At 37.0% G+C, this 18,489-nt stretch overlaps 1 protein-coding gene across 1 annotated transcript in view; it reads left to right on the forward strand.

Annotated features, from left to right (window-relative positions):
* The first annotated feature begins 6,301 nt into the window (after positions 1-6,301).
* The window catches only part of GAP43 (growth associated protein 43), an 87,347-nt gene continuing 75,159 nt past the window's right edge, over positions 6,302-18,489 (forward strand). Inside the window, exon 1 of the mRNA XM_063305679.1 lies at positions 6,302-6,444. Coding sequence (XP_063161749.1) covers positions 6,415-6,444 — 30 coding nt within the window. The 5' untranslated portion in view covers positions 6,302-6,414. The remainder of the gene's footprint in view (positions 6,445-18,489) is intronic.

Here is an 18,489-nt window from a genome sequence, read left to right on the forward strand (position 1 = left end):
GGGGATGGGTGCACCATTGGAAGACCTGAAAGACCAGGTTAGGAATAGATTGTAATGGAGAAAATCCATCTGAGTGGTCGCTAAGAGATGATGCCAACTTGATGGCACATAATCAATAATTCAAGTCTGGATAAGTGATTATGCTTTTCTATTTTCTCTGAAATAGATAAGTGCCTTTGTTCTGTTTCTACTCTTCAATCCACCCACCCACCCCTTAATTTTGCTACTGTGATTCACTGTTCTCACCACTACCTACATTTGTCTGATCAACTTCCTCAGTTTCCAACTTTTTCTATTTTTAAAGGGAGGACAATTATTAGCAATTGTTTTAATATGAAATATCATTTCTCCTTTCCTGTGTGCATATGTGCAAAATAAATCTTTACATTTGGAAGCTTATTTCAGCTAGTCACTCCTCAGTACTTGTGTATCTGAATATATATATATTTTCAATCCATTTAGTTGTGTCCAATTCTCAGAGACTGCCTGGACAAGTCCCTGCAGTTTTCTTAGCAAGGTTTTCCAGAAGTGGTTTGCCGTTGCTTCCTTCCTAGGACTGAGAGAGAGTGACTGGCCCAAGGTCACCCAGCTGGCTTTGTGCCTAAGGTGGAACTAGAACTCACAGTCTACCAGTTTCTAGTCTGGTGCTTTAACCACTACACCAAACTGGCTCTCTATCTGAGTATTAATGTGAGGTAATTATTCTCTCTAATATGTGCCTGAGTGATAGCTTACACTTATCACCCCCAGTGTAAATGCAGAAGTAGCTTTTTACAGATTAGTGAAACAGTAATACATAAATCTGGGGCAAGCACATGACACTTCTGTATAAAAGCTTCTCATTCTGGCATATACAGATATAAGAATATATACGCAGATTAATATAAAATATAAAACACCCAGCAATAGTTCTACCATGATCCCTAAGTTATTTAATATATATCTGACATGCATTTAACTTTAGGCAGATTATCTGGAGTTCAGAATTACAGTGCCACAAGGATGCTGATACGGAACTGCCTCTTCTTTCTCTCAGTCAAAAGAAAGTATTTTACTTCTAAATAAGAGTTTGATGGTCACAATAAACTGGATGAGAACAATTAATGCTCCTAGTTAGTTAACACATCAGAGAAAAAGGATCTACGTTAGTTGGGGTCACAATTTGGGTATATTCCTGGATTCAGGCCAGAACCTGGGTGGTGATTATTTGGCAATGTCATAAGTGTTTACAGAGCTAAGATGGTGACTATTCCTGAAAATGTCAGATCTGGCCACTGTGATTCATGACTTACTTTAATCTCTTTCAGACTGCTGTAGCATGCCTTATGTGAAGAGTATTTCAGAACTTTCATCTATACTATAACAATTATAGGAAGCATTTGAATCTCAAGCCATAGGAGCACCTTTTCTTTCTGGATCTTTTCTGCATAAAAAGTAAAGTGCTGGTTCAGATTTATAGAGTTGGACAAATATTTTCACTCCTTGCTGGGAGCTTTTCTGGATGGATTTGACAATCTGTGAAATATAGCTACTATGGTCTTACTACTGTCCTGTATTTTATATTTTATATTCTGATATGTCCTAATGACTAACCAATAAATTATGATGATGATGATGATGATGATGATGATGATTGCATACTCTCCATTTTATAACAAGTGCATTGGGCAGAAAAATTCTTCTTTTCTCCTACCAGTTCTTATTCAAGTTTATGAAAAATATTTTTAATTATAAATATTTGTATTTAAATTTGTATTTACATATGAATGTTGCCAAATAAAAATTCTCAACAATTCTCATGAATGGAGTATCATTTTCTTACGTATATTGAGTTACAAGTTGACTAGGAGGACTGCAAAAGTTCTGACTTTTACATTATTTCATGCTTCTATTACACACAACAGGAACCAATCTTATGGAAATTTATCCCTTTGGATTTTATTTGAAACAGTGGTACTGTCACTGCTACGGGGGAATCCTGCCTTTGAGAAATTATTGCAGAATTTCGCCTTTCTTGGATAAATCCAGAGAACTTATTTGCCCAATGTTTGTGACTTCGGTAAATTTGAAAGGCCATTTGATTCAGCTCTTATAAAGTCGAAGATGCATACAACATTGAACAAAACTTCTAATAAAGGACACAGTGTGTGAAACAATACATGCATCTATTAAAACAATAAAAGGCAGCACATCTCTCCCAGCACAAAATAAGTTTAAAATGTCTGGTAAAAAATGTTGACCTGATACTAAAAAAGAGTATAAGTAAGGGCCAACTTAATTACCACAGTAAGAGTTTTCCTTGACTGGAATGCCATGAGATTATTTTGAAGAGGGAAACCAACAATTTAGTCAGAAGAGTAAACAGTTAAAACAGTGAACTGTTCAGATATCAGAAACACTGGGACATTTCTTCTTTGTTATATAATGCTGTGGAACAAAACTATTATGGAATAGAAGAGATGTATGCTTATTTAATATCAAGATTTAGGGAGCAGAGTTTGCCAAAATATAAAATAATTTATTTATTTAGTTTTTAATTTTATTTATTTATTCATTTTTGCTGGGCTTATATGTCATTCCAATTATTACCAATTGGAGAAAATATTGGAAAATAGTTCATATCCTTCCATGAAATGCAGCAGTGGTCAGTTTTTTAGGTGGCCAAGATCTGACTTAACTTTTTTTTTTTTTGATGGAGGGTGGAATGGCTGAGGATGAAGTGGATGTGGCCTTATTATCCGTTGGCAAAGCTGGTGGTTGTTGTTGTTTTGCAAGGGATGCTATTTCTGCTTCCCCCCCCCTTTTTCCTATGATTTTTTGATAGCTTCTGTTACATTTTCATAGGTTTCTCACTTCACTACGTCAGGAAATGAGGCCATCAGAGATGTAAGAGTTTCTGAGGGTTTCAAGACCTCATGAAGCTCTACAGCTACAGGTTTCCCACCACTGATCAAGCACAATTTCAGAAGGCGCTATATGACACTATGATGGCTGGCCATTATCAAAATAAATTACGTATCTGGGATAGGTGAATAGATGAATAGAATAGAGATAAACATGTTTTATAATTAATTTTTAAATTTGATTGAACTCAGTAGGCTACACATCTACACATTGCTAGGCTTTAACTGCACCACAAACTTGCAATAGCTTTAACTATTTTATCCAGCTTTCCTCACCATGTGCCCTGCAGTGTTGAACTTTAACTCCCATAATCCCCAGCCAGGATAATGGGAGTAGAGGTACAACTCTAGAATTATTAGACTAAGGAAGATTGATTTAATCTCAATCACTTTTCTATTGGTTGATGTATTACTGGCAAGGGAAGTTGAAGAACTATATGGGGGAAGGGGGAAGCAATTGATTTTATTCAAACTTTCATTTCAATAACTTCAAAATGGCTCTGATCCACAGATTTCCTGGCTTACATGAATTTTCACATTTCCAGAATTAGTCATCCTGCATCAGTTTCTCAGAAGGCCCATGAAACTGAATGCTCTAATTATGTCTGTAAAAGTAAAGAGAAGACACAGGCATGTGAAACATTTATTTTGGTAGCAATATCCTTATTTCTTATATAAAACGTTCAACAAATACATTTGCTTTTACAAAAATAATTCTGATAGCTAGTAAATAACATTTTGAAAATAAGTTATACTGCAGGTACAAGATGGGGATGGGAATACCTGACTTGACAACAGTACATATGAAAAGGATTTCAGGATCATAGACAGTCACTGGTTGAACTGAGCCATCAGTGTGATGCAATTGCAAAATAGTAATCTATAATATCACTTTCAGTTTTAGACATATAATTGAATGGGTTAAAAATAGATTATGTACCATCAGGTCAGTGTCAGTTCTTAATACCCACATAGATAGGCATGCTGATTTGTCCTTACCTGCCCTTCAGGTCTTCCAACAATTCACTCACTGCTGCTATATTTGAGTCAATCCAGTTTGCTGCTGGCCATCCTCTTCTTTTCTTTTTTTCTACCTTTCCCAGCATTATAGACTTCTCCATAGAGCTGGGTCTTTTCATAATGTATCTAAAATATGATAAATTGACCCTGGTCATTTGCACCTTGAGTGAGAACTCTGGAATGATTTGTTCCATGATCCACTTGTTTGTTTTCTTAGCTATTCATGGTATTCTCAGGGGTCTTCTCCAACACCAAAGTTCAGGGGTATCTGTAGGGTATGGTTAAAAAAAAAAAAAGATGATAGCCACAACAGTGTGATCAAAGCTCCACCTGTTTTTTAAGTGTGTCATGTATAATTTGGGAGAGCTTTGATCACACAGTTGCAGCTACTATTTTGACTTTTTTGACCATACCCTTGGTAAAGTCCAAAAGCATCAATATTTCTAGCCTGTTTTTCAAGGTCCAAATTTGGCTTCCATAGCATGTCACAGGGAAAACTATTCTCTGCAAAATTCTGACCATTGTAAATATAGACATTTCATGACATCTAGGTATCTTTTCCAAGGCCTTCATTGCTACTCGATGAATGTTATTCTGAAGCATATTTTTTGACTGCTAGTTCCTTTACTATTGATAGTTGATTCTAAAAGGCCAATATCTACCACTTCATTATCTTTATTTTCAAGGGTTAAAAATAGGGTAATGAAATCTTGACCAAGAAAATCACATCTTGTGAGGAAAGGTTGATAATAGAAAACTCTAGTGGATATGATATTACTCTTCAAAAAGCTGAAGGGCTGCCATGTAGCAATGCTGGAATAATCTGTTTTTTTTTCAAGCAAAATAAAGTGATCAAAATAATATTCATATACATGAATGGACATATAACTTATGGAGATCATTTTAAAATAATTCTTGTATTATATTTTTAATTGTATTAAAAAGTGTATATATTAAGGAAAAGCTAATAATATTAATTTCATATTAGGAAGTCTTGCATTGTATACCAAATATATACAATATGCTTAAATTAGGAAAAGTTAAATACAAAAACAAATGCTTTTTCCATTACTTTTAATTTACAGAATGAAGCAGATATATGATGGATGGCTACTGACTAAATACATTCATTAGAGATACAAGTGAGACATGGGCTAATCCATACATCTTTACAGCCACACAGCAAAAAACAGACTTGTTCTCTATTCTAGGGAATAAAGACTTGTTTTCTTTAAGGTAAATTCAGAGAATTTGATAACAGCAATGGTAACAGCAGTGCAAAACTGGAACCAGTTGCTTGGATAGATGTTGAGCTGGAGGACTTTACATAGAAATGAGAGATGTTAAGCAGATCTGCTTGGAATACTGTAGTTCTGGATTTCTTGCATTGAATATGTGGCTGGACTATAAAGTCTTCTCCATATTTGTCTGATTCTGTGCATCTTTAATTGTCACTGTTAAGTGGGGATTGCTCTCAGTGTATATAGGATTATCTACAACTTCATAGTGCAAGTTGCATGCAAGTTTACTCTTTTTAAGTCCTATTGAATGGACTTCTTAGAGTGTGCCTATAGATTTGTACACTTAAAGAATGACATCACATGGATATTTTTTTTTCTTAGTGCTGCATAATGGATGAGCTTAGAAAAGCTGCAGAAGTACCTCATTTGCTACTTGTGTACCTGCAGAAGTAGCAAATGAGAAACACGTATGCTTGGGGGCAGTTGGGACAGTTGTGGTTTTGTCAACTACATTCTGCCCATGTAAATTATAACATGTTGTAATGCAAGTACTTCTTTGAGACAAACATACATAGACACATACAAAAACCTCCGCTGGTGCCTAGTTTCCCTGTTGTTCTTTTTCCACATATTGACGTGTTAACAGTTATTTATTGTTTTTTTAAAGAAACACCAAGAAACGCAGCCGCCTTCCGACCACCATACCTTGCCACACCCCTCCGAACAATCTGCAATGGACCCCCCTCCTTCTCGCCTTTTTCCTAGCAATCTCTCTATACAGGGGGAAAGTCGCTGGGTAATTGGGTCCAGATTGGATATGTTTAAATATTCATGAGGCTGGCAAAGGACTGGAAGGGGATTGTTGCCTTGATAGTGGGGGTGGGAGGTGGGGGTGGGGAGAGGGACTAGTCACTCAGAGCTGCCAGCGAACAATTCTGGGAAAGGGAAAGAGAGAGAGAGCGAGCGAGCGAGCGAGCGAACAGGCGCAGGCAACAGCATGTGTGCTGAGCAGTAGCTGTGGACCTTACAGTTACTGCTAACTGCCTTAGTGTGTGTCTGCGTGCGTGCGTGTTTCGGTGTGTGTGTGTGTTTGAGTGTGCGTGTGTGTGTGTGTAAGGAGGGAGGGGGAGAGAGAGAGAGAGAGGGGAGGGAGTGGAGAGGGTGGGGGAGAGATAAGAGAGAGTGAAAGAGAGAGGAGGAAAAAGGAGAGAGAAGGAAGGAACCACAAGGAAGAAGGGGACAATACAATCATGCTGTGCTGTATGAGAAGAACAAAACAGGTACAGCTGAAGATTTTTTTATATATCTGCTGGGGAATTCCTAGGCTGTTGACTAAATGTTTCTGTATGTGTAGAATGTGTCTGTGTGTGTATGTACACATACACACACGGAGGGAGAGGCAACTGCTTCTAAGAGGCTCTTTGCTTTGCAATTCTTTAAGCATCTTTGCACCGAAGACTCAGATCACACACCCCTTCCATGAATGCAGTGGGGTGTGTGTGCACGCGTGTATGTTTTGCCTGTGGAGTCAGAAGGTGGATGGTGGGAAGGCTGTGGAATGATCAGAATTGGGGAGAAACAAGGGGAAACCCCCTCCCCCTGAAACCAACACCTGGGGAGAGGGGGAAGTGTGGGAGGAAGATGGCATTTCATAGAATGATCTATCCTGGATCTGGAGGGTGTGGATGTGGATTGGAAGAAGGAGAGAGTTGATTTTGGCTTTTGCTGAAGGTGGGAGGATAGTAATTCCAATTCGGTCCATTCTCCTGAAGATATGAAATAAATCTTGACAGAAAGATATAACAAAGATTTTATATGTGAGTGTTTGCTCAGGTAGATATTAAAGGGCATATAGAAATTTTGAATGATGGGTGTTTCCCTGTCTTTCATTGTAAGATAACGTAAATGACAAGAGAGTTACCATTTATTATCTTTTATTTTCTTTTTCTGTTAAAGATGATAGTATGTTCCTAAGTTGAAAATAAATTAGCTGCTTGGAGAGATTATGTTTAGGATGGGGAAATTGGGGTTCCCTCTTCTTCAAATATTTTCATACCCAAAGCACTTGGAGAACTGTGCACAATCTGGTAAAGAGACAGAGGACCACGCCTCTGTTAGGTCTTAGCTCTGATGGGATGGGAAAGATGGAATAGAATTAACTTGGTGGAAACCCAATTTCTCTGTTATTGGTCCCATGTAATTTGTTTTAATGTCAGGAGAGGTGGGTTGCGAAGAGGTTGGGAAGGCATCTTGCATCTGGCCATTAAACAAGGGTGAGCCAGAATAAAAATGGGGAAAAAATACCCTCAGATCCTTCTGTTCTTCTGCCAGTACACTTACCATGCCAAACTCTTTCTCCTGAGAATGATCAATTTACTCAAAATCCTGCTTTAGGAAGAATAATATGGATTTATCTCATTCCACATGGATTTATTGAAATCGTAAAGTATTTTTGGCCTTTTAATATCTGTAAAAAGGCTTTAGTATATGTTTTTAAAAGAGAAATTCAATATAATCTACTCTTTCAGAAACTGGTATTGCCTAATGCAGTATTCTAATGATGAAATAAAATAAGATAATCCTGTAAAGATCTTGGTTGAAATAATTACTTTAGTTATATTTGATCCAAAGATGTAAAATATATTTCTGAAGCAGCATATTGTTGGAAAGGTAGTCTGGTAAACCACCAGGGTGGGGCTGGTGAGAGGAACTCCCCCTTGCAATAGGATTATTATTCTCCATACATGTTTGAGATTACATTTAGTAAAAATCTGAAATAATATGGACATAGGACATGGATTAGCCAGAAGATCATGAGATGAAAAATGGGAGGAGGAGGTAGAAGGCAGACAGAAAGCCAAACTAACAGCAGTGAATGGTGAAGCTTAGCAACTGTTCAAATAATGTAGGATCCTTTGAAGGTTTTGGAAATGGCAGGCTGTAAAAGCCAGGTCCATCAGTTTCTCAAAGCTGAGCTGCAAAAGATATGGGAAAAACCTTATCCATCTCTTGTCTTAAAAGCTTATACTCTTCTTGATTTTTGTTTCCTATTTTTTCCTGATTTTTAGATGGGTATGTAAATCTGTAGCAAAGAGGTTGTTAAATCACAAAAACACAATCACAAGCAAATTCAAAAGGCAAACCTCTTCATACAATCTTTATGTGACATATTTTCATAGATACAAGCATACCATCAGAAATTCTACAGATCTAGATATGCTAATCAATATACAAGTCAACGTACTTTTTGCAGACACAAAGAGACACACCCAGGCATGTATATTCTGGTACTCAGACTTATAATTGCATATAGAAGTGCAACTTCTACTTTGACACACCCACCTACACATGTATCCCCAGTCCTACACTTTGAGTCATACTGCATTTTACACACACATAAGCCAATTACACTTCCAAAAAAAATGGCTACATAAAAAGTTTTAAACCAGTCCATAACATCCCCAGCTGAAAAAGGACAGACCCCTTCCCCCATGTTTGACCCTTTTCTCCTTTTTCTCTACAGCCATTCAGAAAAGGAAAGCTAAATAACAGTGATGCTATCAAATTACTATGAAAGGAAGTGGGTGTTTCTAAATCATAGGGAGGTCTCCCTACTACCTAGGGAATCCCTTCCTGAATGATTGTATGCAAAAGGCAAATAACAGAAATTGTATGTTAATCATATAGGTGCCTGTTTGCATTTGTCCATAGTCATCTTGTGTTTGACAGATACATTGCATCCTAGAAAGATAGATTTACAATATGAATAAAATTAATTCTACAACATTATTGGGTTTTATCATACAATTCATATGTCCCAACCAGTGTCTGTAGGGTGTAGTGAAACTGCACACTGTAGCCTGCTGACCTTACAGTGGCGCTAGCCTGATTTTTAACATACCCCTTATGGCTTTCAAAACACATTCTTAAAATGTTGATAGGTACTGCAGATGCCAAATAGGAGTGTAGAGTTGGAACAATTGTAATCATGCAGTCCTGAAGCTGATACCACACTCTGTATTGGGAAGATGGGCATTGACGACATATGCTTCTCCATGTATGTATAGAGGAGATAAGTAGGTGAATGCTCAATAGTGGACTGAATGGGTGATTAAATGGGAATCAGCGTTTCCCACTTGTAGTTGAAATGATTCTTATCTTACTTAATATATTCCTGATTTCAGCACACTAATGCTTGAGAGAAAATAGAGGTTTGAACCCTGCCACACCCATGAAATTGAAAGAAGGGGAGGGTAGAAGGAGAAGGTGGAAGGAGAAAGCCTGCATTTCTTTCCTTTTCCACATGAGCTGCAAGGATAAGCAGGACTCTATCTTCTATCTATCTAGATCTATCTTCTACCCCTCTCTCTCTATCTGTCATCTGCCATTTAATGCAACTGGAGAGGAAACAAGTGTTAGGGGACTGTTGCTGTAATTAAGGCCAGATAGTGCACTGCCTATTAACACTAGAAATGCAGAAAGGCAGAAAGACAGGAAGATGGAAAGAAAAAACAGAGTACACCCTGAGAGGAGGTTTTATTGTTTTAGGCTATTGCAAGTCTCATTTTAAAACAACTTAATTCAACCTCACACTGCAGAGATTGCAAACTGGGGTGTGTGTATGTGTGTGTGTGTGTGTGTGTATCGTTTTGATACCATTAAATGCTGAAGCAGAGAGGAGGGAATGAAGGGAGGAGGTGAAACAATTTTCCTTCTTGGTGGTAGAGAGGGTTGGGAGGAGGAAGCAAACACTTGATTATTATAGTGAAATATAAATATGTTATATACAGTATATACAGAACTGAGTCAATTTGCATTCACTATAGGTTGTAATCAAACTAAGGTAGGAATGCTATGTGACTTTTCAGAACTTTTTAGTTACAGCATGTGAGTTTTTCATAGTTTAGGATTTGGCAGATCGTATGTTCCTTTTCTGCCTGTTGTCTTTAAAAACTTCTAATAAATCAAATGGAAATATCAACTCTTGATCCTCCCTTTCTGTCTCTCTCTCCCCTTGAAATTTTCTGAACTCCTTCGTTATTACAGACATTGATTTTTCATAAATCACTTACTGTAACCCATCTCTCATTGCATGTATGAACATCCCAGGAGGCTTAATTGAATGTAGTTCTTCCATAATGTAAAAAGCAACAAAGATGATTAGTAGAATATGTCATTATTTCTTGTGAGTACAACTTTTCTATCAATATCCATTCTATAATAGAACTCACAAGAGGGTTAGAGTTTCTGATAAAATATTTGAAACCATTTGTAGGGGTGTGTATGTGTGTATGGTCATACATGCAATCTTCTATTCTAAATTCAACAAGTATTTGTGTGTGCAAAAGAAAGCAATTCTTCAAGTGGAGATACATATGTATGTTATTGTTGGATGCTGGGAAAATTCCCCAAATAATTTATTTTTAATGAAAGTATGCGTCAGATCCATATAGAAAAGATTGCATAACCTACAGCTGTCCTTCAGTGCAAGGATGAGATGATGTGATTTTCCCAAAGGCAGCATTCACAGATTATGAGTTCAGTATACCTTACCTTGGCTGCAGATATACTGCATTTTTTTTTCAAAACAGTTCTGTAGAATGAGAGTACATATCATCTTGTTTTGCTGTGATTAGTGTATAAAACATCCCTTGCTGTGGGAAACAGCCGTGTGCTGTTCATAAACTGACAAACAGGTTTTGTCTCTCATATGGATGCTCTGCCTGCATGTTGAAGATGGTGGATGGCTGCAAGGCTTTGCATCTTCTTTTCATGAAATTCTATGCTTATAGAAATAATTGCTTGCATAAATATAAGCTGCAGATTCAAAACATCTCACACTGCAAGCCTGGGTAATCTCTTCCTGCTGTTAAAATCAAATCCCAAATACATTTTGGCCAATGACTTGGAGGCATGCAAGGCTTAACGCATGCCTTAAAAAACACAAACAAACCCACATAAATTAGGAGTTTGTCACTTGCATGTTTTTCCTCTTCCTGAGGAGTAGTTTGTATCAGTTCAGAGTTTGGAGGATCCTATTTTGAATGGATTAAAAAATCAACAGGATGTCCAGTTTTTCAAAGAAGGATATTGCATTCCCACCAGCTGCCTTCTGCCTCATTCATGCAGGTGGCTGTTTTCAGGAACCCAGAATAAATAACATTTTCATACATATGAGCAGTGACAGTGAATAAATATTGTAGGGTCACTTGATCAGCATTTTAGAATGAAGAAGTACACAGTCCTTTGGAACTTATGAAGTTACATACTGTATGTCATGTAACTTTAGAGTTATGGGTGGGACAGAGACCAAGGACTGCCACTGTGTTGGGTTTGACATCATATGAGGAAGCATCATAACATCCAGTTCATCTGAGCAGCATTTTTACTTCCTAAGTGTGTAGTAAAAGCTATAGGTCCTCAAGTCAAAGTAAATAATAACAACCAAAGCCAACTATTTTGGTTTACAATGAAAAAATCTCAAGACTATTTTTCCCAACCTCTGGCAGAACAAAAAATTATTTATTAATAAATATTAATATATATTAATAACAGGTAATGAACAAACTGATGCCTGGGGCAACTGCTTCACACCTAACAGGAGGGACAATCTTGATGGGATGTATGGCACTAGTGTTAAAAGGGACTATTTAGTCTGCTGGGTAGCTCACAAAAAGTAGCTCTTACATATCTTAACTGCTGTATAGTACTATAATACTATATAACACAATACTACTGTAAATACTATATAATATGAGTGTACAACTCCTTATATTGAAAAGCGTTTGTAGAGTTTCTCAAAATATTTTAAATGTTCTTAGCAGGTGGTTTTTTTAAAAAAAACTTTTTATGATATTTCTGTAATTTTTTTAGTGTTTTTCTGAACTATTTAAACTATTTTGCTTGTTTAAACAATGAAAAGAGAACATGTTGTGCACCCCTGTTCTTTGAAGAGTAAGATGTGTGTTCACCATGGCCTTTAGTGCAAAATAATGACAGGCCTGAGCTGTTAGCCTTGTTTATGTGATTAAGGGCCTTCCACACCAGCTAGCCATACACCTTAAGGAGTATAAGGAAAATGTTTCTATGCAGCTGTCCACACTCATGTGGATGAAGAGGGACTGAAGAAAACAAAAATAAAGGCTAAAAAGGCTCCCCAAACAGCAGGCACCTTTGAATGGTCTCAGACAAATCAAAGTTATGGAGAAAAAAACTAAAGCCATGCAGGTCAGTACAGGGGAGCCATAAGAAAGATGGGTGCATATGAAAGTCAAAACATCAAACTGGTTATAAGACACCCAACGGACCTTTTTTTTTTTGCCTACACAAAAAAAGCTCAGAGTTCTCTAAGTTCAAAGAACAGTTAATTGAAAAAAAATGTTATCTGTCTATATCTATCTATCTCTATCTCTATCTATCTCACATTGCAAATGGAAAATAAGATTCCTTTGGCTTTTTTCAAGCTTTTTTTACCTTTTCCTCAGAAAATTATTTCTCTAATTAATTTTGGACTAAAGGAAAAAATTTCCAGAAATCCCTAAAATAGTGAAATTATAATATGAAGAAATGAATTAATTTCTAGTTTACCAGAGTACTTTCCTTCCTATATTTTGAACATTACTGAAGTGTGTGGGATCTTTCCTGAAGTATAATCTCAGGGGGTGATGATCTTCACATGAATGATGCAAACTAGGGCCAATTCAGGTAGATCCTCCCTCCCGCTTTAGTACCAGGCAAATGGGAAAGGTTCACATGCTTGTGTCATCCACAGGTAATTCTCAGCCCAGAAACACATCCCTTCCAATTACTGGTATGTGTGAAGGGTCCAAAGTGCATAACTGACCTTCAGAACTCATTGCAAGTTAGAAATGCAGCTATGAATTATGTGATGATATTCAGCACATGCTTGTTGTTACTGAATCACCTCTTTTGAACCTTATAGTACTAGATATTGATTGAGTACTAATGAGCTCCCCATTTGTACACTATTTTTATGCTGGTGAATGCTATAGCAAGCATGTGAAGATAGCAATATACTTATTCCAGTGCTACATTCACCTGTTGGATTTCCACTGAGTTTATTTTTCCGTTCATGTAATTCTTTCTTTTATGATCCTTAAATAAAACTTGGATGCTTCACATGGAATTCAGAGTTATTAATTTACTTAACATTTGCATAACTATTCACAGTTCTCAGATGCTGGGTCACATTAGTTTTCACTGAGAGTCTTTTATGAAAGAAAAAAGCGCACCAAATGTTGTTATTCAGTCATGTACAAAAACATTAATTACTAGATGTAACTCAAGTCAATCAAGAGGCATCCTTGCTTGATGCAGTGAAAAAGAAACAAGCAAAAGCTAGTGAGGGTGTGTGTGCACACACGGACGTCTGGTGGGGAATACACTAAAAAAATGGGGAAAAGAGTGTGTGTAAAAAAGAGCCAGGCCTTCCATTTTATACATGTCTGAGTCATTCAGATAAGAGAATGAGTAAAACTTGTTTAGCAAAGTTTATTTGTTTTTGATAGAATATAATTGTTCTTTATAGTTAAGCTGGGCTAATTTACTGCAGCAGCAGCAAAGACAACAAGAGTCCCCCAGCATAAAAGATTAATAAATGCACTATGGCATTTAGTAACATATGGCTGCGAGAGCTGGACCATAAGGAAGGAAGATAGATGCTTTGGAACTGTGGAGTTGGAGGAAAATTCTGAGAGTGCCTTGGACTGCAAGAAGATCAAAACCAGTTCATACTCCAGGAAATAAAGCCAGACTGCTCACTTGAGAGAATGATATTAAAGGCAAAACTGAAATACTTTGGCCACATAATGAGAAGACAGGACACCCTGGAGAAGATGCTGATGCTAGGGAGAGTGGAAGGCAAAAGGAAGAGGGGCTGACCAAGGGCAAGATGGATGGATGATATTCTAGGACTCATCCCTGGGGGAGCTGGGGGTGTTGACGACTGACAGGAAGCTCTGGCGTGGGCTGGTCCATGAAGTCACGAAGAGTCGGAAGCGACTGAATGAATAAACAACAACTATGGCATTATCCTGTCTTTAATATTTTTATATGATTGATTTATTCCATGAATCTTTTGCTGTCTTAGATAAAGACAATCAGATATATTCAAAGTTGAATAGTAGTAGTCTTTGTGGTTTGAGGAATATTGTGCATGAAAAGTGAGAATCAGCTCTGCCCTGACTTGTATTTGCAATTATATGGACTTATATGCCAAGTCACATACCAGTTTTAGTATCCCATTGATCTGTGCATATGTGTGTGAAGATGGATGTGTGTAGGATGGACGGGGGGCAAGGGTTTGGATTATTAGGCAGCATCTATTTTGTCTTGTGGAAATTGATATATGGATGATAAAGAGTTCTTGGTACACTTTTTCTCTATTTCCTGCACCAGGTTTACAGGGCAATTTTTATGTTGTTAGGCCTTTTTTCTTAGATGTTGTCTACCTCTTGCTATTATACAAACAATTCATCCAAATTCACAATAATGCAAATTTCCATTTGGGAAACATACTGATTTGCTTATGTTGAAAAATAACATTATGGAAAATATTGATTTAATTGTCCTTGGTGCAATAAAGGTGCTATTCTTTTTAAGAAAATTAGTAGTACTGTGTCCTCCTCTTCATTTGGTCTTGGATGCTCATTTGGTCTGCTTCCTCTTTTTAAAATGCATGTGATTCATGTTTTACATTACCAGTCTCCTCTACAATTCTTTCTAATCCTTCTCAGCATTAGTTTGTTTTTATTCTGGCTTTTTCCTTCCTTTGGTACTGCTTTTTTAAACAACTCATTTGTATTCTTGGCACTAAACCTATGCACAGGATGCAGTTGTGTACATTTCTGCCTACAGATTTAGAGGTATCTCATGTCATCTCCTGGAAGTACTGCAGAGATCAGAAAGCATGTTCCAAACAGGTGCACATTGTAGTCTCTGGGAGGTGAAGCTGGATGTGAATTGAGATTTATACTACTATTGAATTCCTTGATTTAGCCTAGTGTCCTCTCTCAGATCTGAGCATAATGTAATGGCATCATCCGTCACCTGCTGTTAATCCTCAACATCTGATAGAGAGTTGCAGTCTTAGAAGATGGTAGTGTAAGTTGAATACTATGGCCATCACTTGACCTATTCCCCATAAAGCTACTTTATCTGTTAAAAACAAAAATGTCCTATGAAAATGAGTTTTGCAGTTAATTATAGGTTGTGTGAAGAAGACATTCCTTTTGTTTGTCTTACATGTAATAAGAATGATCTGGGATCTTTTTAAAGATTATTCCACTTTATTTACTCTTGTCACACTGATCATGTTTTTCTATAAAAACTACTTAGCATTTCCTTAGTCATCCTTTTTTCCACTAATCCTATGCAGCCTTGCGTTTCCAAAAACATGTATTTGCTTTTTAAAAATACCATTGTCAGAGCAGTTTTTTTTTCTAGATAAAATAACCATAATTGCACTACTGCTCTGAATCAGGATTCAGAGTCTGATTGCTTTATTTTTAAGTTCCTTTTCTAATATCATCTTGTTTTTCCCTTATTATCTAATTAGTGGTAGCTGAACTAATCATGTCAGACCATCCAGATTCAGTGAAGGCTTTTAAGCCCTCCTTGTAATGTCTAGGCATGACCCATGATTGAATCAATACTTTCTCTTCATAGGGATTTATGGGAGCAGTAGTGGCTGGGTTGAAGGAGCATAGATATAGCTGAAGCCACAGCATCATTACAGGCAGCCAAGAGAGATCAGGATTGCCAGGACATTGTTTGGTCCTCACAATGGGAAAAGCCAACCTTTGGACCCGCAGTTTGAAAAAGCAAGCAGATAAATACAACTTAATGATAATCATAAGCACAAAAAAGGATGCTTGTTTTGAGGGAAATAGAGCTGTACCTATCTTTTTCTCTGTTTCATTATCAAGCTTAGGAGGGACAAAATGAGGCCACTGATAGGGGAACACACAAGCACACATTTAAGAATGTAGGAAAAAAAGCATTTACAACTTCATAAAATTTTAAAGTTGACAGAAAAATAGCAATTTATATTTGTAGTTCTGATGAAATGGTAGTTGGTGGCTGTGTCAGGATACTGTTCATTGCACAGACAGGGGCTCTCATGGACTGTACTGCTGTTGCAGCTATTACAGGGCTGAGCCATGTCTACATTCCTTAAAGAAAAGGACAGAAGAAGCAATAGCCTGCAGCTCATCCATTCTGTTCATGCCTAGAAATAAATATTTTAAATGAACATGAATAGCAGTTGATCAGGGATACCTCCATGACCTTTTCAGCATTTCTCCTTCATGATTTCATAAGTCCCCTAAGGCTGAAGGGGACCTAATTATGCACAAATATGGCAGCTAGGCAAGTTTTTGATTCCCAGTGCCCTGCTTAGGTGCCTTATATAGTCTTGCTGTGTTATTTGAGGCAAAAGAAACAGAAAATGGAGCATGCCTGAAGTCATCTGTGCATGAGCAACCTCATTACACATCTACAGATTAAATCTGTGGCAGTGTTTGGTCTAGTGCCTAGTCTTCATTCCTGTCCCCACAGTGGCCAATTAGATATTTAAAGGAAGCTAGGAAATACGATGTTGGAGGCTAAGTAATAGGCTAAGGAAGGACTATAGTAAATATGAATATGTATTGAAGGTCAGGCCGCATACAAGTTTAAGAAATTATCTTATTTCTGATAACTGTTTCAACCAAAGAGAGCCAAATATTCCTCTATGACTATTATGATGGCTATTAATATTCCTAAATTATCAAATGTTTTTCAATGAACATACTATAATAGTAGTATGAGCAAAATACTACTGCTCATGAGCACTAATATGAACAGAACTCTCATATTCAGGAACATAAATTTCTTCAAAGGCATATTGTTTCTTTACAAACCAGTTACCCCTTTTACTGTGTCGCATTCCTTTGAACAAATAGTATCTGATCAGTTCTATGTTTCAATCACATTCCAAACCAAGCAGGTTTACATGATACAAACAAGATTATATTTGCTTTCCCTTAGGTCCTCCAGTTTGTTATTCTTACTCTGTACATTGTTTATTGGTCTCCTTTACTGCCCTGTGTTGAGAGTTTCTGAATACTGTTTCCTGACTCATCCCTCCTCCATTACCATATGCAACTATGTTCCTAATACCTAGCAGTCCGTGACTTTGTCTCCTTCCTCCTTATGATTTAATTTAAAATCCTCCTGATAAGATTCTTAAGTCTTTTTCCAAATACCATTTTTTCCTGCCCTTCTGAGGTGCAGACCATTCTTGCCTAGGAGTCCTTTATATCAGTAAGTAGGTCATGGTCTAGGAATCCAATTTTTTCTTGATAATACCATCTTATAGCCAGTTGTTCACTTCCAAGATCTTGCTTTCTTTTCTTGATCCTTGACCATTAGTAGATGAATGGATAAGTAAGAAAGAGTAACACTGTTTGATGAGCTTTTGTCTCTACTACCACCACTTTTTTGTATTCCTTGGTAGAGCTTTTGTTGACCCCTCTGGATTTGAGAATCTTATACTGGAGAGATTAGGTTGCTAGAACTACCTTAGGTGGTTTGGTGGCTTTCCACACCAAAATTTCAAATCAGCAAATTTCAATCATTTCAAATTCCAGTCATCATCAATTGGTGATGAACCTCCTCCAGCTTATCTACCCTTTCTAGTTACACATCTCTAAGAACTCACTTTTGCCAGTGGAGTGCCATGTTCCTCTTTGGGGCCCTTCTCTTGTTTCCTGTGTTTCTGGCAAATTCCTTTTCCTTGGAAATCTAATTCTGTTGATCTGAATAGAGTGATACCTGTATGATACTTACATGCTGTTCACCTTCCCAAATGAGTCTTAAAGAAAAAAAGGCCTCCAATCTTTTTACCTTCTCTGTCTTCTGTCCACTGTGGCTCCAATCCATATGGATCTCACATACTTTTGAGTAAAATAAAAGCAAAGACATTTGCAGGCCAATCATATAATATTGTATGTATTTCAATCCTCAGATGCCAAAGAAGCTATCCCATTATTGGAAGATAATGTGTTTCTCTATAATGAAAGAGAAAGCTGTGTTTCTCTATAATGAAAACAAATTTTGGACAGGGATAGTGCCATCCTATTTTTTCAGTTATATTCAAAATTATGTTTTAATGCCTATTTGGGTTAATGTTTATGAGAATGTTAAAGTTGTTATGGATTCATTCAGCTTTAAAGAATTTCCTGTTGTTACTACTAAAATTCTGATTCTATTCATATGGTAATTTCATTCTGATCTGATTTTCATTGCTTTTTGCTCCCTTTTTG

The sequence above is a fragment of the Candoia aspera genome, chromosome 5, assembly GCF_035149785.1.
Source record: "Candoia aspera isolate rCanAsp1 chromosome 5, rCanAsp1.hap2, whole genome shotgun sequence".
In the NCBI taxonomy this organism is placed as follows: Eukaryota; Metazoa; Chordata; class Lepidosauria; order Squamata; family Boidae; genus Candoia; species Candoia aspera.